Source organism: Oryctolagus cuniculus, chromosome 10 (assembly GCF_051225735.1).
Source record: "Oryctolagus cuniculus isolate XC-2025 breed Fujian yellow rabbit chromosome 10, ASM5122573v1, whole genome shotgun sequence".
NCBI classification, from domain to species: domain Eukaryota; kingdom Metazoa; phylum Chordata; class Mammalia; order Lagomorpha; family Leporidae; genus Oryctolagus; species Oryctolagus cuniculus.
Window position 1 is genome coordinate 8,641,581 of NC_142876.1, and position 23,407 is coordinate 8,664,987.

General features: G+C 42.2%; 1 protein-coding gene across 7 annotated transcripts in view; it reads left to right on the forward strand.

Annotated features, from left to right (window-relative positions):
• RTTN (rotatin) overlaps positions 1 to 23,407 on the forward strand; it is a 245,412-nt gene that overhangs the window by 18,240 nt on the left and 203,765 nt on the right. For all 7 annotated transcript variants that reach the window (XR_016213881.1, XR_016213882.1, XR_016213883.1 and 4 more), the window contains exons 9-10: positions 767 to 948; positions 4,696 to 4,811. Coding sequence is in view for 4 of the 7 variants with exons in the window: in XM_008261459.5 (XP_008259681.4) it covers positions 767 to 948; positions 4,696 to 4,811 (298 nt within the window). In the remaining 3 variants the exon portion in view is untranslated. The remainder of the gene's footprint in view (positions 1 to 766; positions 949 to 4,695; positions 4,812 to 23,407) is intronic.

Sequence of the window (23,407 nt, forward strand, 5' to 3'; positions counted from 1 at the left end):
GATATTCCATATTTTGGAAGCATTTTCAAAGTAATTGTGTGTTGTCAAGTGTACTGAATAAAGTAATCCATGTGGCCTCCCTAGAATGTTTGGTGAAAATCACAGAAAATCCAACAAACTATATACATGTTGATTATAAATTATTATAAATCTGCTTGTTTTCATTTAGAAATATGTTATCATCACTAATGCTAACTGCTCCTAAAGGAACATTGACACATTTTGGGAAAAGCAGTTTGAAAAACAAAATTTAAATGTATTTGAGGGGCTGGCACTGTGGTGTAGCTGGTAAAAGCCTTCACCTGCAGTGCTGGCATCCCATATGAGTGCTGGTTCGAGTCCTGGCTTCTCCGCTTTTGATCCAGCTCCCTGGGAAAGTAGAGGAAGATGACTCAAGTCCTTGGGCCCCTGCACCCACTTGGGAGACCCGGAAAAAGCTCCAGGCTCCTGGCTTCTGATTGGCCCAGCTCTGGCCATTGTGGCTATTTGGGGATCAGCAGATGGAAGACTTCTCTGTCTGCCTCTGCCTCTCTGTAACTGCCTTTCCAACAGATAAATAAATCTTAAAAGTAAACAAATACATTTGAGTCATCTCTATGGCATTCAATCTCATAAAATCAGGATTTTTACAAATCTGACAAGAATTGTTGCATGAAAGTGTGGTTGTGATCAGTATGAGGCTTTTAATATGTGAAGTAGCAGACAGAGGATAATCTGTTTGAGGGTTGTTTCCATGTTCAAGGTTTTATCATTTTTAAAATTGCAGTGGCGGTAGTAGTCATGCTCACATAAACTCCAGGATATCTGTCCATTCACCTTTGGATGCGGGACACATAGATCTGCCAGAGCTGGAAACTGAGGACACGTTGGAATTACGATTCCAGCAGCTTAGTCTTCCCCAGTTCTGCATCTCCATTCTGGAATCAGCACTTCCTCTCTTAAGAACAGGTTAGTTGTCTTTTGACATTGTAGTTCTTACACACTTGTGTTTGTTTAAAATTTTTCTCAGACTTTTCTTTCCTATATTAGGGCCTATATCATACTTTTAGAATTTATGTAATTGAAAAGTAGACAGACAGACAGACACAGACACACACACACATCTTGCACCTGTTAGTTTACCTTCCAGATGCCTGCAATGGCGGGGGTTGGGCCAAGTCAAAGCCAGGATCTGGGAACTCAGTCTAAGTTTCCCACCTGGGTAGCAGGGACCAAAGTACTTGAGTCATTATTTGCTGCCTCTTAGTGTATAGTGCACATCTGCAGAAAGCTGGAATTGAGACACAGCTAGGACTTTAACGTCAGCAGTCTCACACTGGATGTGGGTGTCCCACGTGGTGTCTTAAGCACTGTGTGGATGTCCACCCTTATTAGGTCCTTTGAAGTCTGTTACCTTTTGGGATAAAAATTTATAAGAACTCAATAAGGTTTTTATTATTAATTAAACATTTATGCCATGGAACGCTGTTCAAATGGTATTGATTTTCAATCAGGGTTTTCTTTGGCACAGGTTTCCTCGTTGTGTGGCTTTTTTAATTTTATTTATTTGAAAGGCAGAGTTACAGAGGGAGGGAGAGATCTTCCTTCTGCTGGTTCACTCCGCAGATGGCTACAATGGTAGGAGCTGGGCCCATGGGAAGCCAGGAGAGGGGCCCTAGAACTTGGGTCGTTTTCTGCTGTTTTCACAGGTGCATTAGCAGGGAGCTGGATTGGAAGTCAAGCATCGAGGACTCAAACCAGCACATATATGGGATGCTGGTGCTGCAGGTGGTGGCTTTAACTGCTGTGCCACAGCACCAGCTCCTGTATAGCTTTTTTTTTTTTTTTAATTTAATTTATTTATTTGAAAGTCAGAGTTACACAGAGAGAGAAGGAGAGACAGAGAGAAAGTTCTTCCATCTGCTGGCTCACTTCCCAATTGGCTGCAACAGCTGGCGCTTTGCTGATCTGAAGCCGGGAGCGAGGAGCTTCTTCCTGGTTTCCCACACTGGTACAGGGGCCCAAGGACTTGGGCCATCTTTTGCTGCTTTCCCAGGACATAGCAGAGAGCTAGATGGGAAGCAGAGCAGCCGGGACTCAAACCGGTGGCCATATGGGATGCGGGCACTGCAGGTGGTGGCCTTACCCACTACGCCACAGTGCTGGCCCCTGTATAGCAGTTTTCAACGTAAACCCAGAAAACATAATGCACTGGACAAAACCAGAGAAGGTTGACTGGCGTGAGTTGACCAGAATTTTAAAAAAATCATTGGCTTTTGTTGTTTAGAAACTTTCTGAATTGCTCTCAGTTCTTTACTCTTCCCATTTATTTCCTGCTTAAGTCATGAAACATGTTAAGAGCAAATCCCCAAACCAGAATTCTTTGTAGTGATATGGTTTTTTTTTTCAACAAAAAGAACCCTCAAAGATTCTGGGGTTACTCAGTGTGCTAGGTAAATAGCAGTTACCATGTATTGAATCCTGCTGTGTTCCACTGTCATACTTTTCTGGGTATTGCTTGATGTACTTCTCACACTGATTGATTTTATCTTTCTAAATAGTGGTGGTTACTAGTTCTGGTCCCCTTTTTACATGTGAGGAAATTGAGGTTTAGAGTGTTTTAGAAACTGAAATAGCTGAGAGCAAGATCTTGAACCAGAGTTCTGACTCTGAAGTCTGGGCTTCTGAGTACGTCAGCATTTAGCAAGGCAAAAGTTTAGAAGCAGTGATGCTTTGTATTTTTAAATGTACACATTTCCAGCAGCAGGTAAGCAAGCACGTTTTGCCCTTCTTAGTTCATATGGGTAAAATAAAAAATATATTTCATGTTAATGGTTGTGTAAGTCCTGTGGCTATTTTTTGCCTCTTGGTAGGTAATGGAAAGAAAAGCAGGATGAAGTACTTGAAAAATGTTGAACATTTTTTTGTACTGAGGAAAAATGTATACCTTACTTCTCACCAAGTGAATGACTGCTTCCAGGAGTTAGGACTACATATTAATTCACATGCTAATAATGTGAAATGAAGGAAGGTCTGAACTTTGGTATCATGAAGTATATGTTTATCTGCCTGGTGTACGGAGAAGCACTGTTTTAGACTTAATGATTTTGCATTTAACCTTTTCTTAATTTCCTGTGAAAAGTCAGATTGATAATTAGAAAGCTATTTCTTGGTACATAAACATTTCTAAATGTTCTCTTGCCCTTTTCTGTTAAATTATTGCCTAATTTGTAATTGTTCAATATCATAAGAGGTTTCTAGAGAACTTGCTCCAGCTGTTCTAATGAAAGAATTAATCTGGATCCTTATGATCTGGTCGTTTCACTTCTGTTCATTAGAAATCAACCTTTTGGATGGGAGACAGAAGTCTGTCTGAACGTTCACCTCACGCAGAGTAGTGAAGCCTGGAGTTCCTGGTGACTCTGTCTGGAGGGGTGCTCTGGTGGCTGTGACTCTGGCAGCAGAGTTCTTCTGGAATTTTTTTGAATTTAAGACAAATGCAGATGGAATTTCTGAAGTGTCTTTGGCAAATGCCAGTGTAGATATTTATTGCTTTAGTTACTCCAGGAAAGCTGTTTCCTAGGCAATTCCTGGGTCGGAAAATACTAATTTCTGATGAGTCTTAATCTTTCAGGTACTAAATAGTAATTGTTATAATGCATTTTCTACAATTGTTAGGTGCTTTGTCACATATTAAGTATAACAAGATGGTCCTGAATTTGAGAAATTATTTTAATCTAATCTAGCTCTTGTTTTTTTCTTTCTTTCTTTTTTTTTCTTTTCTTTCTTTTTTTTTTTTTTTTTTAATGACAGGCAGAGTTAGATAGTGAGAGAGAGAGAGACAGAGAGAAAGGTCTTCCTTCCATTGGTTCATCCCCCAAATGGCCTCTATGGCTGGCGCACTGCACTGATCCGAAGCCAGGAGCCAGGTACTTATCCTGGTCTCCCATGCGGGTGCAGGGCCCAAGCACTTGGGCCATCCTCCACTGCACTCCCGGGCCACAGCTGAGAGCTGGCCTGGAAGAGGAGCGACCGGGACAGAATCCGGCACCCTGACCGGGACTAGAACCTGGTGTGCCGGCGCTGCAAGGTGGAGGATTAGCCTAGTGAGCTGCGGCGTTGGCCACTAGGTCTTGTTTTTTTTAGATAGGTTATTGCTGCTATCTTTTTAAAAAAAATTTTCTTTGAGATAGAGAGATAGAGAGAATGAATGAATGAATGAATATGAATGTGAATGAACCAGTACGAGACTGCTGTTTGCTGGTTCACTCCCTAAATGCCTGCAATGGCCTGGACTCTCCTGGTGCTGAAGCTGGGAACTGAAAACGTAATCCATGTTTCCCACATTGGTGGCAGGAGCTCAGTTACTCGGCCTGTCACCTGCTGCCTCCTAGGTCTGTATAGCAGGAATCTGGAGTCAGGAGCTGGAACTGGGCATTGAACCCTGGCACTCTGATATGGGATGTGGTCATCTTAATCAGTGTCTTAATTGCTAGCTAAATGCCTGTTGTGCTGCTTTACTCTTGAGTATCTTTTCTGGATATGAGTGAATTTGATTTGTTGTAATCAATTAGTAATATGACTGAAGAGGGAGAGAGGGAAGGAGAGGGGAATTTTGGGATATATCTAACTAGAGTATTGAATTGAGCTGATTATTTGAAAGTTAAGTAGCTTTCTTTTTTTGTTCCCTTATCTTCCTCCTGTTTGTTTTCCTAGGTAGTAGACAGATGATAATTAGAGTTCTGGAATTGCTTGCAGATGATATGATACTTATTGGTGAAGCAATTTCATCAGATATCTGGGATGACAGCAGCCTTTTTGCTATAGATATGGTAAGAATTAATGTTTTCTTGGATAATAGTGTTATTATTTTAGCATATTTTTGTTCTTTTGAGATGGTTTCATTGTCTCATTAGTCTTCAAAGGAGTTTTTTTTTTTTTTAAACGCTTATTTCAGGCTTATTTTGGACATGTTCTGAAACAGGCCATTCTCCAGAATTCTGATTGCACGACTTGTTCAGTCATTCATTTTTTAATGGACATGTATGTGGGTTGTTTCTAGATTTTAGTTATTACAGGTAGGATCCTATGGAGTGTTCCACATTTCCTCTGACATTTAGTATGTTCAGGTTTCTGTTTTTTCTTGTCGGACAGTCTGATATATGTGTAAGGGTATCTCTAGTTTTAATTAACATTTCCCTAGTGACCAAAGATACTGAACATGCCTTGTAGTTTTCAGTGAACAAATCTGAGTATTCTTTTTCTTATTTACAAGATCATTTATTGAAGTCTTATTAGCAAAAGACGCCAACAGAAGAAACATAAAAACGAACAAAGAGCTATAGGGGAGTAGGTGGTAAAGTCATTGTTGTCTTCCCACGAAGGTATTTTTTTAGATATTGAAAATAAAGGGGTAGCTTGTCACAATTGTCTTTTTTTTTAGACTTATCCCTAAGTATTTTTTTTTTAATACTGTTGTGGATGAAAATCCTTTTAACATTTCATTTTCTGAATTTTTAATTTCAAGTATAGAGAAATGCAGTTAATAATTGTGTTTTAATCTTCTGTCCTATGACTTTGCTGAACTTATTAATTGTGGTAGTATTTTCTTTTTTTCTTGGTAGATTCCTTAGGATTTCATACATAGAGAGTCATGTAATCTTTGAATTAAAACAGTTTTAGCCTTGTTTTCTGTGAATAAAGAGTTTTAGTTCTTCCTATTCATCTGGATACCCATTAATTTCTTTCTATTTCCCAATTTCCATGTCTAGAACCTATAGTAAAATGTTGGGTAGATATGATAAGAACCTCATTCCTGATCTTAGAGAGGAAGCATTTAATTTTTTGCCATTAAATGTAATATTGAGTCTAGGACTTTATAGATGTCTTTGTGAAGTTGAAGATATTCTCTGTATTCTTTTTTTCTTTTCTTTTAAGATTTATTTGAAAGAGTTATACAGAGAGAGGAGAGGCAGAGAGAGAGAGGTCTTCCATCCGTTGGTTCACTCCCCAGTTGGCTCCAATGGCTGTAGCTGTGCTGATCCCAAGCCCGGAGCCAGGAGCTTCTTCCTGGTCTCCTATGTGGGTGCAGGGGCCCAAGGACTTGGGCCATCTTCCACTGCTTTTCCAGGCCACAGCAGAGTGCTGGATTGGAAGTGGAGCAGCTAGGACTTGAACCGCCACGCATATGGGATACCGGCGCTGCCGGCGGCAGCCCCACTTGCTAGCTGCAGTGCTGTCCCCTCTCTGTATTCTTAATTTGTTGAATTTTTTTTTTTTTTTATCATAAATGGATGTTGGATTTTGTCAGACCTTTTTCTGCATCTGTTGAGATGATCATTTAGTTTTTCAAAGAGCAGAAGTTCTGAATTTTGTCAAGGTTCAGTTTCTCAGTTTTCTTTTTATGGATTGTGCTTTTGATATTATATTTAAGAAATCTTTGCCATCTGGAGCATATAGATGTTTTCTTTTTTTTTTTTTTTTTTTTTAGATTATTTTCATTTTATTTGAAAGGCAGAGAGAGAGAGAGAGAGAGAAATCTTCCATCCACTGGTTCACTCCCCCAAATGCCTGCAATAGCTGGGTCCAGGCCAAGCCAGGATCCTAGAACTCAGTCTGGGTCTTACAGGTGGGTGTCAGGGACCCAAGTTCTTAAACCATCATCTGCTGCTTCCTAGCTTGTGTGTTAGCCAGGGACTAGATCAGAAATATAGGAGCTGGGACTCAGACCAGGCCCCCTGATACGGGATGTCGACCTGCCAGGTACATTTACTTCTATGATGAATTTTGTGCAATGTTTTTTTAAAGATTATTTGTTTGAAAGTCTAAGTTACAGAGAAAGAGGGAGAGAAACACAGAGCGAGATCTTCCATCTGCTGGTTCACTCCCCAAGTGGCTGCAATGGCCAGGGCTGAGCCAGGCCGAAGCCATGAGTCAGGAGCTTCATCTGGGTCTCCCAGAAGGTGGCAAGGGCCCACTTGGGCCATCTTCCACTGCTTTTCCCAGGCCATTAGCAGGGAGCTGGATTGGAAGTGGAGCAGCTGGGATACGAACTGGTGTCCATATGGGATGATGGCATTGCAGGAAGCAGCTTTACCAACTACACCAGAGTGCTGGCCCCTGTTAATATATGGTACAAGTAAAAATTCAAAAAAATTTTTTTTTGACAGGCAGAGTTAGGCAGTGAGAGAGAGACAGAGAGAAAGGTCTTCCTTTTTCCGTTGGTTCACCCCCCAAGTGGCCACTACCGCCAGCGCTTTGCGGCCGGCACGCTGCGCTGATCCGAAGCCAGGAGCCAGGTGCTTCTTCCTGGTCTCCCATGCAGGTGCAGGGCCCAAGCACCTGGGCCATCCTCCACTGCCCTCCCGGGCCACAGCAGAGAGCTGGCCTGGAAGAGGAGCAACCAGGACAGAATCCGGCGCCCCAACCGGAACTAGAACCTGGTGTGCCGGCGCCACAGGTGGAGGATTAGCCTAGTGAGCCGTGGTGCCGGCCAAAATTCAAATTTTTTTCAAAAATTTTCAAATATAGATAAACAATTATTTCAGCACTATTTATTCAAGTGACTGTGCTTTTGTTCCTAAATTTCCTACCAACTGCCCTGCTTATATATGATTTTATTTCTGGAATGTATCCCAATGGTCCATTTTCTCGAATACCAATACTCAACTCTTATAATTATTGTAGCTTAGAAGTTTTGAAGTCAGGTAGTATAAATTCTTCAACTTTTTCTTCCTCTTTAAAGTTGTTTCAGGTCCCCTACATTTCCAACATGCATCAACTTGTCAGTTTCTACCAAAAATGCCTGCTGTGATTTTGAATGCAGTTACGTTGAATCTATATCAGTTTGGAGAGAACTGACAGCTTAACCATATTGAGTCTGCTGATCCATGAACACCAGATCTCTACATATTTAGCTCTTTAATTTCCCTGAGCAGTATCTTGAAGTTTTCTCTAAGTGTTTCAGTGTTAGGTCTTTTTCGTTGGATTTTCCTACTGTTTATAGATGTTCATATTTGATATTTTAGTAATTTCTGATTAACTTCTAGCCATTCTGAATATTAATTTGTTAAATGATTGCTTTTTAAATTTTCTTCTTTTACAATTGGATTTTTTTTGGATCTCCAGCAGATTTATTAAATTATTTTTAAAAATATATTTATTTGAAAGTCAGAGGGAGAGATACAGATCTTCCATCCACTGGTTTACTCCCCAGATGGCTGCAACAGCTGTGGCAGGGCCAGGCCAAAGGCCTGGAACTCCATCTGGGTCTCCTACATGGGTGACGGGTGCCCAAGGTCTCCTACATGGGTGACAGGTGCCCAAGAACTTGGGCTATCCTTTGCTTCTTTCCCAGGTGCACTGGCAGGAAGCTCTATCAGACGTTGAGTAGCCAGGACTAGAACTGATTCCCATATGGTATGTACATGTCACAGGCAATGGCTCAACCTGGTATGTCACAACACCTACCCCAGATTTACTTTTCAAAGGATGAATTAACAACATCAACAACAAAAGGGCAGACGAGAATAGAATAGAAAATAAATACAAATATAAGCTCTTTGGGTAATTGTTTTATAACCGCAACACGATAGTACAAAGGGTGCTGTGTACAAAATACAATAAAGGTTCAAAGATTTAGGTGCTCATTTAGCAAGGCTGAAAATTTTCTTCTGTGGTGATTGGAATTTAGATTGCAGTCCTTGTGTTTGGTTGGGTCACTGGGTTTGTGGCAGAGGCAAGGCTTTAAACCTGATTTGAACGAAAGAATGGCCACCTGGCCCAGGTAGTAGTAGAGGAAGTGTTTGGTTTGGTGTCATAACTACCAAAGTTCCTTCCCACAATGTAGTGCAAGTGGGGTTGTGCTTATTGTCTTGTACTTAATTCTTAACAGGGGCTGCAGCATCCTTTTGTGTTTCTCTGATGCCTGAGGTGCACACTCCACCGTACTGTCGTCTGTTCTGCTGTGTTCTGTTCTGGTCATCACCTTGCGGTTGCAGTTGGTTCCTACACTTGATTACCTTGGAGCTGGGCTGGCTGACTGGGCTAGTCTTCTGGGAAAGGTGCTGCACCTCTCATGAAATAAAATTGTTTATTTGAAAGGCAGAGAGAGAGAGAGAGAAAGAGATAAATATCTTGATCTTCCACCCACTGTTTTATTCTCCAAATGCCCATAGCAGTTGGGGCTGGATCAGGAGCCACAGACCCCAGCTGGGTCTCCCATGTGGGTGACAGGTATCCAAGGACTTGAGCCTTATTTGCTGCCTGCAGGAACATTAACAGGAAACTGGATTGGAAGCAGAGTAGCCAGGACTTGAACCAGGCACTCTCATATAGGATGTGGTTATCCCTAGCAGGGTGACAACTTAAGGTACAGCATCACACTTGTTCCTGGGTTCTGTTTTGACAGGTTCTGAAGTACCTGTGGAACAGTTTCATTTATTCAAGTCTAAGTTTTGTTGGTGTGGATCCAGGGCAGTGTTTTTCAATTGGGAGCACTTTTACTGGGGACATTTTGACTGTCTGGAGACAGTTTCGGTTGTCACACTTGGAGTGCTGGCAATGGCATGTAGTGGCCAGCTCTTCACAATAAAGAATTTTTGGTTCAAGATGTCAGTGATGTTTAGTTTGAGAAACCCTGATCTCAAGTAACTTTTACTGGGAGTTAAACTCTTCCTGCAGTGTGACCCTCTGGGACGTCTGCTGACTGGCTGACTGAAGCTTGAGTCTCTTATTGTGCTGTGCGAGCCCTGGGACTTGTTCTCTTTAAATCACAGTGGTCATTTTTGGCATTTATGGAGTTTCTGTCTATAACATGAGCTACCCAGCTTCAGCAAGGACTGAATGGCACCCTATTTAACTTTCTGGGTCTCTTTTGTTGCATAGCTCCCACGTGTCTGGTCCTCTGTCCCACAACTTGTGATCATCACAGCTTCTGCGAGTGTCTTTATCTATGTCATCGACACTGCCGGTCTCTTTGGGTTTCTCTTGCTGTTTTCTGTACACTGTTTTGAGCATAGCATGCAGTCATTGCTTGTTTTCTTTCTCTTCGGTATCACAGTCTGCACTGTCTCCTGTCCCTTATCTAACAAAAATTTTTAAAAATATATTTTGTGCAGTTTTCTAGTTGATTTCTTGGGAAGGACAGAGTCAGTCCTTGTTGCTACTTCATGGGAAGAAGTGGAATTTTTATTTAAGGTTTATAATTATGTAATTTAAACAACTGGTAAATTATTAGGATTTTATTAAGGATTTATTTATTTATTTATTTTAAAGTTAGTTACACAGAGAGAAGGAGAGGCAGAGAGAGAGAGAGAGAGGTCTTCCACCCGTTGGTTCATTCCTCAACTGGCCGCAGTGGCCGGAGCTGTGCCGATCTGAAGCCAGGAGCTTCTTCGGGTTTCCCATGTGGGTGCAGGGGCTTAAGGACTTGGGCCATCTTATACTGCTTTCCCAGGCTATAGCAGAGAGCTGGATCAGAAGTGGAACAGCTGGGACATGAACTGGCATCCTTATGGGATGCTGGCACTGCAGGCAGAGTTTTACCCGCTATGCCACAGCGCTGGCCCCAGGTTACTAGGATTTAAATGTACAGTTTCTGTAGTGAATATTGCGCATCAGTCTTAGAATAATCATTCAAAATGTTGAGACATCAGAAGGATGCCTTGTTCTTTGTTGTTTGTATTTCAATAGGGAAGATCATTTTTAAAACATGGCCATTATACTTTATTTTTCTTTTATTATTTTTAAAAAACTTAACTGACATCTTTCCAACCATGCCAGTGTTTTATTTGAGAGTCAAAGACATAGAGGAAGACAGCTCCTTTCAGCTGTTTCTCTCCCCAGATTCCACAGCAGCCAGAAGTGTGCCATGCTGAAGCTGGGAACTGGGAAGTTAATGCAGGTTTCCCATGTTGATGGCAGGAAACCGAGTATATGGGCCCTCACTGCTGCTTTCCGGAGTCTACATTAGCAGGAAACTGGAGTCAGGAGCTGGAGCCAGCTGTCAAACCCAAATAACTGTAGTCTTGAAGGCCATGATGTCTTAGCTGGCATATTGACTGCTATGGAAAATGCCACCCACTTCTTTTTGTGAAAGTGTTTTGATACAGTTTTGCATGCGAAATCAAGACATGTACAGTGGCCTCTGGAGTTCTGTGTTACAGCATAATATTTAAGAGATCTATGGACTATTAGTGTCTCCATGTAACTGGAAATTGTATATTTTTGACACTTCAGTATTATTCCAAATCATTTGTCAATTTATGCCTTCTATTTGTAATTTATCATCTGATGTGTCTACCTTCCTTGAAGAATTAATATTCTATCTGTTTTGTTAATATATATTGGTAATGTGTGGTCTGTCTTTTCCTTCCTTCTTTCCTGCCTCCTACCATCTTTTCCCTTCTTTTTTTTTTTTTTTTTAAAGATTTATTTATTTATTTGAAAGTCAGTTACACAGAGAGAGGAGAGGCAGAGAGAGAGAGAGAGAGAGAAAGGTTCTCTATCCGCTGGTTCACTCCCCAGTTGGCCACAATAGCCTGATTGCACTGATCCGAAGCCAGGATCCAGGAGCTTTTTCTGGGTCTCCATTGTGGGTCCAGGGGCCTGAGGACTTGGGCCATCCTCCACTTTCCCAGGCCATAGCAAAGAGCTGGAAGCGAAGTGGAGCAGCTGGGACTCGAACCCGTGCCCATATGGGATGCTGGCACCACAGGCAGCGGGCCTACCTGCTACACCATAGTGCTGGCCCCCATTTTTTCCCTTCTTCTCTTCCTTTTGCTTAATATGTCAGGGCAGAAGAATCAAAAAATTTTTTTTTAAATATTTATTTATTTACTTGTAGGGCAGAGTTACAGAGAAGCAGAGGCAGAGAGAGAGAGGTCTTCCATGCTCTGGCTTACTCCCCAGATGGCTGTGACGGCTGGAGCTGTGCTAGTCTAAAGCCAGGAGCCAGGGGCTTCTTCCGGGTCTCCATGCTGGGACTGGGTCACTATGAAGTTGGGTTAGGCTAAGAAGTTGGGCCATCTTCTGCTTTCCCAGGCCACAGCAGAGAACTGGATTAGAAGAGGAGCTGCTGGGACTAGAACTGGCACCCGTATGGGATGCTGGCACCGCAGGTGGAGTATTAACCCACTGCTCCACAGTGCCAGCCTCTGATGGTAGTTCTTTTTTTTTTTTTTTTTTTTTTTTGACAGGCAGAGTGGACAGTGAGAGAGAGAGACAGAGAGAAAGGTCTTCCTTTGCCGTTGGTTCACCCTCCAATGGCCGCCGCGGCTGGCGCGCTGCGGCCGGCGCACCGCGCTGATCCGATGGCAGGAGCCAGGAGCCAGGTGCTTTTCCTGGTCTCCCATGGGGTGCAGGGCCCAAGCACCTGGGCCATCCTCCACTGCACTCCCTGGCCACAGCAGAGGGCTGGCCTGGAAGAGGGGCAACCGGGACAGAATCCGGCGCCCCGACCGGGACTAGAACCCGGTGTGCCGGCGCCGCTAGGCGGAGGATTAGCCTAGTGAGCCGCGGCGCCGGCCTTCTGATGGTAGTTCTTAATCTTGGTTTTTCTTTATTCCTTAAGGTTATCATGAAGTTTTGCAGTTCTTTTAGATGATTTTTACATATTGAAGCTTTTCAACAAATGAATTTTTCCTTAGAAGTGTGAAGAATGCTTTATCAGTTGCTTCTTAAATTAACTTGAATTTCTTGGCCAGAACATTTATCTGTAAAAGTTAGTCATTCTCTTTTGATTTTTGGCTGCTGATCTTTTATGATTCAATGAATTATTTTTACTTAAAGGTTAAATCTGTTGTACAAGTGCCAATCGGTATGTTAGAAATGCTAAATTAAACAGTACTGCTTGAAATTATATTTGACTCACTTATTTAAAGGGAATAAATCCCTATTGGGGACAGTTTCTTTCCTTTGTATATTAAGAGACAAATGAAATTTCTTAATGTCCCCACTTTTGACAATTTTAAGAAGAAAAATAGAAGCAGTAGTTTGTTGATTCATTAAAGGAACAAAATATGTTAACATTTCAGAAATTAACTACCTGAGGACATATAATCAAATCTCTAGATATATCCAAATATTGCTAACATCAGTCACATCTGGAACCAAATAACTCAGTTTTAGTAAGCATAGTGAAAGAAATTTTCTCCCTAAAATTATTTTTATCTTATCTGAGGTAAATAAAAGAAAAAAACTATTGCTTACCAAAAATATTAATTTTTGCTAAAATAAAAAAATTTCTGATAAGGATTTGTAAAGTTAGGTTGACCTGAAGTGTGTCATCCATGGCCTTCATGGTACCTTCGTGAAATCAAGTCTGTTTTTTTGTTATTCATATGGTAAGTTAGAGTCAAGGAATGAGGACTTTACCTTGTGCCAGGTAACTTGACTCCTGGGGCTGTTTTCTGTTCATTTTTTTCTGTTAGTATTTCTTCTCTGTGTCAGTCTTGTCATCACAGTGTCTTGTCTTCTTTTTTGTTACTATGGCTTTTAAATTCCCCTCTGAACTGTGGTAAGCTGGTAACTGCGATATCACGAATGTTGGCAGTATTGCTGGTTGGAGTACAAGTGGGCCTGATAGGATTGTGAAAGAGTATAGGAAGAATGGCTCAATAGGGAGAGTTTAAACAGATGGTAAATTCATAATTAGGGTAGTAGTAGCTCTAATTAGTATAGGCCTTCCCTTCTGCTGCCACCAGTGGAAAGACAGACATTTTTTTATTTTATTTTTTTGACAGGCAGAATGGACAGTTGGTTCACCCTCCAACGGCCGCTGTGGCCGGCGTGCCGTGCTGATCCGAAGGCAGGAGCCAGGTACTTATCCTGGTCTCCCATGGGAGCACTTGGGCCATCCTCCACTGCACTCCCTGGCCACAGCAGAGAGCTGGCCTGGAAGAGGGGCAACCGGGACAGAATCCGGCGCCCCGACCGGGACTAGAACCTGGTGTGCCGGCGCTGCAAGGCAGAGGATTAGCCTAGTGAGCCACAGCGCCGGCCGAAAGACAGAAAGTTTAGTCCCCAAATATTTGTTTTAAATTTTTATTTAGTTGAAAACAAATCTCTCTCTTTCTCTCTGACTCTGACTCTCACTCTCTCTCTCACTCTCATTCTCACTCTCACAAATACACACACACACACACACACACACACACACAGATATTAATTGTTTAACCTCTGGTTCACTTTCCAAACACCTGCAATAGCTGACACTGGGTTAGGCCAAAGCCAGGAGTCCAAAATTCGATTCAGGTCTAGCATAGGTGGCAAGGACTCAACTGCTTGAGCCATCACCTGCTGCCTCCCAGGTTGTGCATTAGCAGGAAGCAGGAATCAGAGACAGAGTCAGAGCTTGAACCTAGTCACTCTCATGGGATGTGCATGTCCAGAAGTCATCTTAACTTGCAACAAACTTCTATCCCCTCCCAAACATTTCTTTGTTTCTTTTTTTAAAGATGCATTTATTTATTTGAAAGGCAGAGTTACAGAGAGAGAGAGAGAGAGAGAGAGAGAGAGAGAGATTTTCCATCCTTTGATTCACTTCCCAGATGGCTGCAATCTCCAGAGCTGGGTCCATCCAAAGCCAGGAGCCAGGAGCTTCTTCTGGATCTTCCATGTGGGTGCACAGGGTCTGTTTTCCACTGCTTTCCAAACACATTAGTTGGATTGGCAGTGGAGCAGCAGGACTTGAACTGGCGCCCATATAGGATGCCAGTGTTGCAGGTGGTGGCTTTACCAGCTAAGCCACATTGCCAGCCCCTCAGACATTTCTTGATTGCATGCTGTTTTTGAGGTAATGGGGGTATAATGTGGATAAGATGTAGATCTTTTTACTCTTTTTTTAAAAAGATTTATTTATTTATTTGTAAGTCAGAGATACACAGAGAAGGAGAGGCAGAGAGAGAGATCTTCCTTCCCCTGGTTCACTCTCTAGTTGGCCACAATGGCCAGAGCTGCGCCGATCTGAAGCCAGGAGCCAGAACTTCTTCCAGGTCTCCCACGTGGGTGCAGGGGCCCAAGGACTTGGGCCATTTTCTACTGCTTTCCCAGGGCATAGCAGAGAGCTGGATCAGAAGTGGAGCAGGCGGGATTCAAACCAGTGCCCATATGGGGTTCCCATACTGCATGCAGCAGCTTTACCGCTGTGTCACAGCCTGGGCCCTAATCTTTTTACTCTTGTGGCAGATACTTTAAATGTGACACTAGTAACACCAGAGTTAACCTTACAGGAAGAGCAGTTAAAAGTAGTTTAAATATAATACTTACTATGTGTCCGGTTATCTGGGCAGTGTTTTTGAAGTCACTTTTGTTTTTTAAATTTATATTTTTTATTTGAGAGACAAAGCCAGACAAGGATTGCATGCTCATGCGTACATGCTAGTGAACACACTGATGCACTGGTTCACTTTCTCAAATGCTTGTAACAACTTCCAGGGGATGGAAGCCAGGAGGCATGAACTCAATCCAGGTCTCCCACATGGGTGGCAGGTACCCATTAATTGGCTCATCATTGCTGCCTCCTAGGTCTGCACAAGCAGGAAGCTGGAACCAGGAGCCAGATCTGGGAATCAAATCTAGACTTTGGATGTGTGACATGGGTATCCTCACTGGTGGTGAAATTGCTAGGCCAAATGCCTATCCCCCTTTTTTAAAATAAACCCCTCCCCACTTTTAGTTAGGGAATACAAACTTCATATATTACATAATTACAACTTTAAGAACAGGTTATTCTTCCTACCATACCTGCCCTCCCACACCCTCTCTCACACCTTTTCCCCCTCCCTCTCCTATTCTCATTTTTTTACTAAGATATTTTCTTTTTTCTTTCTTTCTTTCTTTTTTTTTTTTTTTTGACAGAGAGAAAGGTCTTCCTTTCATTGGTTCACCCCCCAAATGGCCGCTATGGTCGGAGCTACGTGATCCGAAACCAGGAGCTTCCTCCTGGTCTCCCATGCCGGGTACAGGGGCCCAAGCACTTGGGCCATCCTCCACTGCCTTCCCGGGCTACAGCAGAGAGCTGGACTGGAAGAGGAGCAGCCAGGACTAGAACCTGGCGCCCATATGGGATGCCGGCACTGCAGGCGGAGGATTAGCCAAGTGAGCCACGGTGCCGGCCCCTCTAAGATCTATTTTCAATTAACTTTATACACATATGATTAACTCTATATTAAGAGTTCAACAAATAGTATTAAAAAAAACCTGTTCCTCAGCAGTAAAGACAAGGGCCGTTCAAGGTCGTTGCTTCTCCAAGTGGCAATTTTACTCCTATAGATTGCCTTTTAGGTGCTCTGTTAGTTATCACAGGTCAGGGAGAACATGTGGTATTTGTCCTTTTGGGACTACCCTTATGATGTCATTTAATCTTCATGACCAGGTAAGTTACAGGTAATCCATTTGCAGATGAGATAAATGAGTCATATTTTCTTTTTTAAAGTTACTTGAGATCTTGTATTTGTGATCATTATTATCTTGGGTGCACTGGAATCAGTTCCAACCTAAGATCTTAGTAACGATTTGTAGTACATTGTGAATAAGCTGAATATGATTTGGCCAAGCAAATAAAGATAAGTTTTTTTTCATCTGACGGAGAAGAGAATGAGCCATGACAAGGAGGTGTGGATAGTGTGGATGGTTGTGGGGTGGTGAAGGCCAGGGCTGATGGTGGAACACAAGAACCTAGGACCTAAAATGTGAGATGGAAATGTTGGGAGAGGGCTGGTGGTTAAAGGAAGGTTTGCTTGGAAAAGACTTTCGGTGTGATGCTGAGTGGTGTGGCTTTTACTCTGAAGGCAGGATGAGATTGCTTTTAAGCAGGGAAGTGTGGCTGATGAGAAATTGACAGCCAGTGGAAGCATATGGGGGAGAGCACACCACATTCACCATTTCAGGTGTGTTACACCTGATTTAGGTTGTTGGAGATATTTATAGTGCAGAAATTGTGTCTATCGAGTATTTTAAAAAATATTTTGCTAATCTGATATCTTATTTCTAGGTAGCATGTAAACTATGAGTATCCTCTGAAAACTGACCTTTAAGAATTTTTAGCACCATCAGCTCCTGCAGGGCTGTTTAAACGTCTTTAGCCCCAAAAATTAAAGTTATCAGACAGTTTTTCACACCTTTTTTCCTGAAAGCCCATAAATCTAAAAAATCGCCACTTTGTTTCCTTAGAATAAATGCTGCAGATAGTGAAAACTGTAAAACTGGTCCTTATGGTGAGTGGGTCGCAGGAGTCACCGGCCACCGCCTCCCACCTCCCTTTGCCTTGGGCCGGTCCCGCCTCCCGGCCAGATGGCGGCGCGCGCAGCCAGTCAGCGCGCGGGGAGCTCGGGAATTTCCCAGATGCCCCTGCAAACTCCCCTTCATTTCTGCCACCCCCTCCTCAAACACCAGGCATGTTCCCCCTGGAAAGCTGGAGTGAAGAGCATGAGCCCTGGAGCCAGGTAGATTGCAGATTTGGATTCGGCTGCTTCGGGATGTAAACCTGAAGAAAGGGACCACTTCATCCCCACTAGGCTGTCGAAAGACAGAAAAAGCGAGTGTTATCAAGGGTGTGGAGAAATGAGAACGCTCAGATCCTGCTGGTGGGAACATAAAACGGTGCAGCCATTTCGAAAGCCAATCTGAAGTTTCTCGAGAGATTCAGCAGCACGGCCATGTACAACCAGCAGTGTTACTACAGCTAGATGCCCAAGAGCGACGGAATAAAACGTGCTGAATGGATAAATAAAACGTGTTACTCAACTGTGAGAAGGAATAAAGTATTGAGACGTGCTACCGTCGTGAAACATGCCAATTACAAGAAAGAAGGCCGCACGTTGTGTGATTCCGCTGATTCAAAAGGTCCGGAATAGGCACATCTGCGAAGACAGTAGATCAGCCTTTGACTGGGTCTGGGAGCGGAGGTGGCTGGATGGGAAGTGACTGGTCTAAAATTAGATTCTGGTGATGATTGTTCAGTTCCCTGAATATATGAAAAACCATCAGATTGTATGCTTTAAATGAGTGAGATGTTTGCTATAGGAATGACATCTCCATAAAGCTGTTTTTGAAAACAGAAAAAAAAAAAACCTGGTCTTTATAATCTTTCCTTTTCATGCTGTTTTGTGAAGCACTCCAAAGGTTTTTGAAACAATTTCACAAATAGGCTTTTAGAAAAAGCTCTACTATGCTGAGTTCTTAAATACTTGTATTGATTTAAATTGTAAATTGTCAAAATTAACCTTAACTGGTAGTGATATGTTATCCTTAGGTGTATATAAAAGTTGTTATTTTAATGGAGAAGTATGCCTGTCAATGTATGGACTATTTGTAAGGAGTCACTGTATGGAGTAGTTACCTGTCAATGGAAGATGGTCATTGTGTTTTGGGTTTGTTTTCTCTGGGATGATATTTACTCATATTAGAACTTTTTTTTTTTGACAGGCAGAGTGGACAGTGAGAGAGAGAGACAGAGAGAAAGGTCTTCCTTTGCCATTGGTTCACCCTCCAACGGCCGCCGCCGCCAGCGCGCTGCGGCTGGCGCACCGCGCTGATCCGATGGCAGGAGCCAGGAGCCAGGTGCTTTTCCTGATCTCCCATGGGGTGCAGGGCCCAAGCACCTGGGCCATCCTCCACTGCACTCCCTGGCCACAGCAGAGAGCTGGCCTGGAAGAGGGGCAACCGGGACAGAATCCGGCGCCCCAACCGGGACTAGAACCCGGTGTGCCGGCGCCGCTAGGCGGAGGATTAGCCTAGTGAGCCGCAGTGCCGGCCAGAACTTTTTAGTTTTTTTAATTTTGTTTTAGTTTTGTGTTACCCTACTTTTGGTTTAAATTTTTATTAAAAAGTTAAAGTATATTTAAGTGACAGAGAGAGACAGAGAGAAAGCAAGAGCAAGAGAGCACCTGCAGTGGCCAGGGCTGAACAGGGGCTGGAGCCAGGAGCCAGGAATGCACACAGTCCAGGTCTCCCCCCTAAATGGCAGGAACCCAGTCCTTTGAGCCATTGCTTTGCCTCTTCAGATTGCAGTGGCAGGAAACTAGAGTCAGGTGCCAGAGCTGAGAATCAAACCAAGGCACTTCAGTGTGTGATGAAGGCATCTTACTCGCTACGCTGAACAGTTACTCCAAATTTTTATTTTTTTATTTTTTTATTTTTTTTTTATTTTTATTTTTTTTTTTATCTTTTATTTAATGAATATAAATTTCCAAAGTACGACTCATGGGTTACAATGGCTTCCCCCCCCATACCGTCCCTCCCACCCACAACCCTCCCCTTTCCCACTCCCTCTCCCCTTCCATTCACATCAAGATTCATTTTCGATTATCTTAATATACAGAAGATCAGCTTAGTATACCTTAAGTAAGGATTTCAACAGTTTGCTCCCATACAGAAACATAAAGTGAAAAATAATAGATGATTTTTTTTTAAATGATGATGAAATCAGATCAGACCTATTGTCATGTTTAATCCCAGTGAGAGTCAAGTTGGGAATTGATAATTTCTTTCTTTCTTTTTTTTTTTTTTTTTTTTTTTTTACAGAAGATCAGTTTAGTGTACATTAAGTAAAGATTTCAGTCGTTTGCACCCCCATAGAAACACAAAGTGAAATATACTGTTTGAGTACTCGTTATAGCATTAAGCCTCAGTGTACAGCACGTTAAGGACAGAGATCCTACATGAGGAGTAAGTGCACAGTGACTCCTGTTGTTGACTTTACCAATTGACACTCCTGTTTATGGCATCAGTAATCTCCCTATGCACCAGCTATGAGTTTCCAAGGCTATGGAAGCCCCTTGAGTTCTCCGACTCTTATCTTGTTTAGACACGGTCATAGTCAAAGTGGAGGTTCTCTCCTCCCTTCAGAGAAAGGCACCTCCCTCTTTGAAGACCTGTTCTTTCCACTGGGATCTCACTCACAGAGATCTTTTTGCCGGAGTGTCTTGGCTTTCCATGCCTGAAATACTCTCATGGGCTTTTCAGCCAGATCCGAGTGCCTTTAGGGCTGATTCTGAGGCCAGAGTGCTATTTAGGACATCCGCCATTCTATGAGTCTGCTGAGTATCTCACTTCCCATGTTGGATCACTCTCCCCTTTATTTATTCTATCGGTTGGTGTTAGCAGATACTAGACTTGTTTATGTGCTCCCTTTGACTCTTAGTCCTTTCATTATGATCAATTGTGAACTGAAATTGATCACTTGGAGTAGTGAGATGGCATTGGCACATGCCACCTTGATGGGATTGAATTGGAATCCCCTGGTATGTTTCCAACTCTACCAATTGGGGCAAGTCAGCCCGAGCATGTCCCAAATTATACATCTCTTCCCTCTCTTATTCCCACTCTTATGTTTAACAGGGATCACATTTCAGTTAATTTTCAACACTTAAGAATAGCTGTGTGATAATTACAGAATTAAACCAGTCATATTAAGTAGAACAGACAAAAAAAAAATACTATGAGGGATAATGTATTAAGTTGTCCATTAGCAGTCAGGGCTATGCTGATCAAGTCACCATTTCTCATAGTGTCCATTTCACTTCAGGAGGTTTCCTTTTTGGTGTTGAGTCAGTTGTCACCGATCAGGGAGAACATATGGTATTTGTCCCTTTGGGACTGGCTTACTTCACTCAGCATGATGTGTTCCAGATTCCTCCATTTTGTTGCAAATGACTGGATTTCGTTGTTTCTTACTGCGGTATAGTACTCTAAAGAATGCATATCCCATAATTTCTTTATCCAGTCTACCGTTGATGGGCATTTAGGTTGGTTCCAGGTCTTGGCTATTGTGAATTGTGCTGCAATAAACATTAGGGTGCAGACCGCTTTTTTGTTTATCAATTTAAACTCCTTTGGGTAAATTCCAAGGAGTGGGATGGCTGGGTCGAATGGTAGGGTTATATTCAGGTTTCTGAGGAATCTCCAGACTGATTTCCATAGTGGCTTGACCAGTTTGCATTCCCACCAACAGTGGGTTAGTGTCCCTTTTTCCCCACATCCTCGCCAGCATCTGTTGTTGGTAGATTTCTGTATGTGAGCCATTCTAACCGGGTTGAGGTGAAACCTCATTGTGGTTTTGATTTGCATTTCCCTGATTGCTAGTGACCTTGAACATTTTTTCATGTGCCTGTTGGCCATTTGGATTTCCTCTTTTGAAAAATGTCTATTGAAGTCCTTGGCCCATCTCTTAAGTGGGTTGTTGGTTTTGTTTTTGTGGAGTTTCTTGATCTCTTTGTAGATTCTGGTTATTAACCCTTTATCTGTTGCATAGTTTGCAAATATTTTTTCCCATTCTGTCGGTTGTCTCTTCACTCTCCTGACTGTTTCTTTTGCAGTACAGAAACTTCTCAATTTGATGCAATCCCAATAGTTGATTTTGGCTTTGACTGTCTGTGCCTCCCGGGTCTTTTCCAGAAATTCTTTGCCTGTGCCAATATCTTGAAGGGTTTCTCCAATGTTCTCTAATAACTTAATGGTGTCAGGTCATAGATTTAGGTCTTTAATCCACGTTGAGTGGATTTTTGTGTAAGGTGTAAGGTAGGGGTCTTGCTTCATGCTTCTGCACGTGGAAATCCAGTTTTCCCAGCACCATTTATTGAATAGACTGTCCTTGCTCCAGGAATTAGTTTTAGATCCTTGATCAAATATAAGTTGGCTGTAGATGTTTGGGTTGATTTCTGGTGTTTCAATTCTGTTCCATTGGTCTATCCATCTGTTTCTGTACCAGTACCATGCTGTTTTGATTACAACTGCCCTGTAGTATGTCCTGAAGTCTGGTATTGTGATGCCTCCGGCTTTGTTTTTGTTGTACAAGATTGCTTTAGCTATTCGAGGTCTCTTGTGCCTCCATATGAATTTCAGCATCATTTTTTCTAGATCTGCGAAGAATGTCTTTGGTATCTTGATTGGGATTGCATTGAATCTATAAATTGCTTTTGGGAGAATGGACATTTTGATGATGTTGCTTCTTCCAATCCATGAGCATGGAAGATTTTTCCATTTTTTGGTATCCTCTTCTATTTCTTTCTTTAAGATTTTGTAATTTTCATTGTAGAGATCTTTAACGTCCTTGGTTAAGTTTATTCCAAGGTATTTGATTGTTTTTGTAGCTATTGTGAATGGGATTGATCTTAGCAGTTCTTTCTCAGCCGTGGCATTGCTTGTGTATACAAAGGCTGTTGATTTTTGTGCATTGATTTTATATCCTGCCACTTTGCCAAACTCCTCTATGAGTTCCAATAGTCTCTTAGTAGAGTTCTTTGGATCCTCTAAGTACAGAATCATATCGTCTGCAAAGAGGGATAGTTTGACTTCTTCCTTCTTGATTTGTATTCCTTTGATTTCTTTTTCTTGTCTGATGGCTCTGGCTAAAACTTCCAGAACTATGTTAAATAGCAGTGGTGAGAGTGGGCATCCCTGCCTGGTGCCAGATTTCAGTGGAAATGCTTCCAACTTTTCCCCATTCAATAGGATGTTGGCTGTGGGTTTTTCATAGATTGCTTTGATTGTATTGAGGAATGTTCCTTCCAAACCCAGTTTGCTTAGAGTTTTCATCATGAACGGGTGTTGTATTTTATCAAATGCTTTCTCGGCATCTATTGAGATAATCATATGGTTTTTCTTCTGCAGTCTGTTAATGTGGTGTATCACATTGATTGTCTTGCGCACATTAAACCATCCCTGCATACCAGGGATAAATCCCACTTGGTCTGGGTGGATGATCTTTCTGATGTGTTGTTGCATTCTATTGGCGAGAATTTTATTGAGGATTTTTGCATCTATGTTCATCAGGGATATTGGTCTGTAATTCTCTTTCAGTGCTGCATCTTTCTCTGGCTTAGGAATTAAGGTGATGCTGGCTTCATAGAAAGAATTTGGGAGGACTCCCTCTTCTTCGATTGTTCTGAATAGTTTGAGAAGAATTGGAGTTAGTTCTTCTTTAAACATCTGGTAGAATTCAGCAGTGAATCCATCTGGTCCTGGGCTTTTCTTTGTTGGGAGGGCCTTTATTACTGTTTCAATTTCGGTCTCAGTTATGGGTCTGTTTAGGTTTTTGATGTCTTGCTGGTTCAATTTAGGTAGGTTGCATGTGTCCAGGAATCTATCCATTTCTGATAGGTTTCCCTGTTTGCTGGCATACAAGTCCTTGTAGTAATTTCTGATGATTCTTTTTATTTCTGTGGTGTCTGTTGTTACGTTTCCTTTTTCATCTCTGATTTTATTGATTTGGGTCTTTTCTCTTCTTTTTTTAGTTAGTTGGGCCAATGGGGTGTCAATTTTGTTTATTTTTTCAAAAAACCAGCTTCTCGCTTGGCTGATTTTTTGTAATGTTTTTTTGGATTCAATCCTGTTAATTTCTTCTCTGGTTTTAATTATTTCTCTTCTCCTACTAGATTTGGGTTTGGTTTGCTGCAGTTTTTCTAGGTCCTTGAGGTGCGCTGAAAGC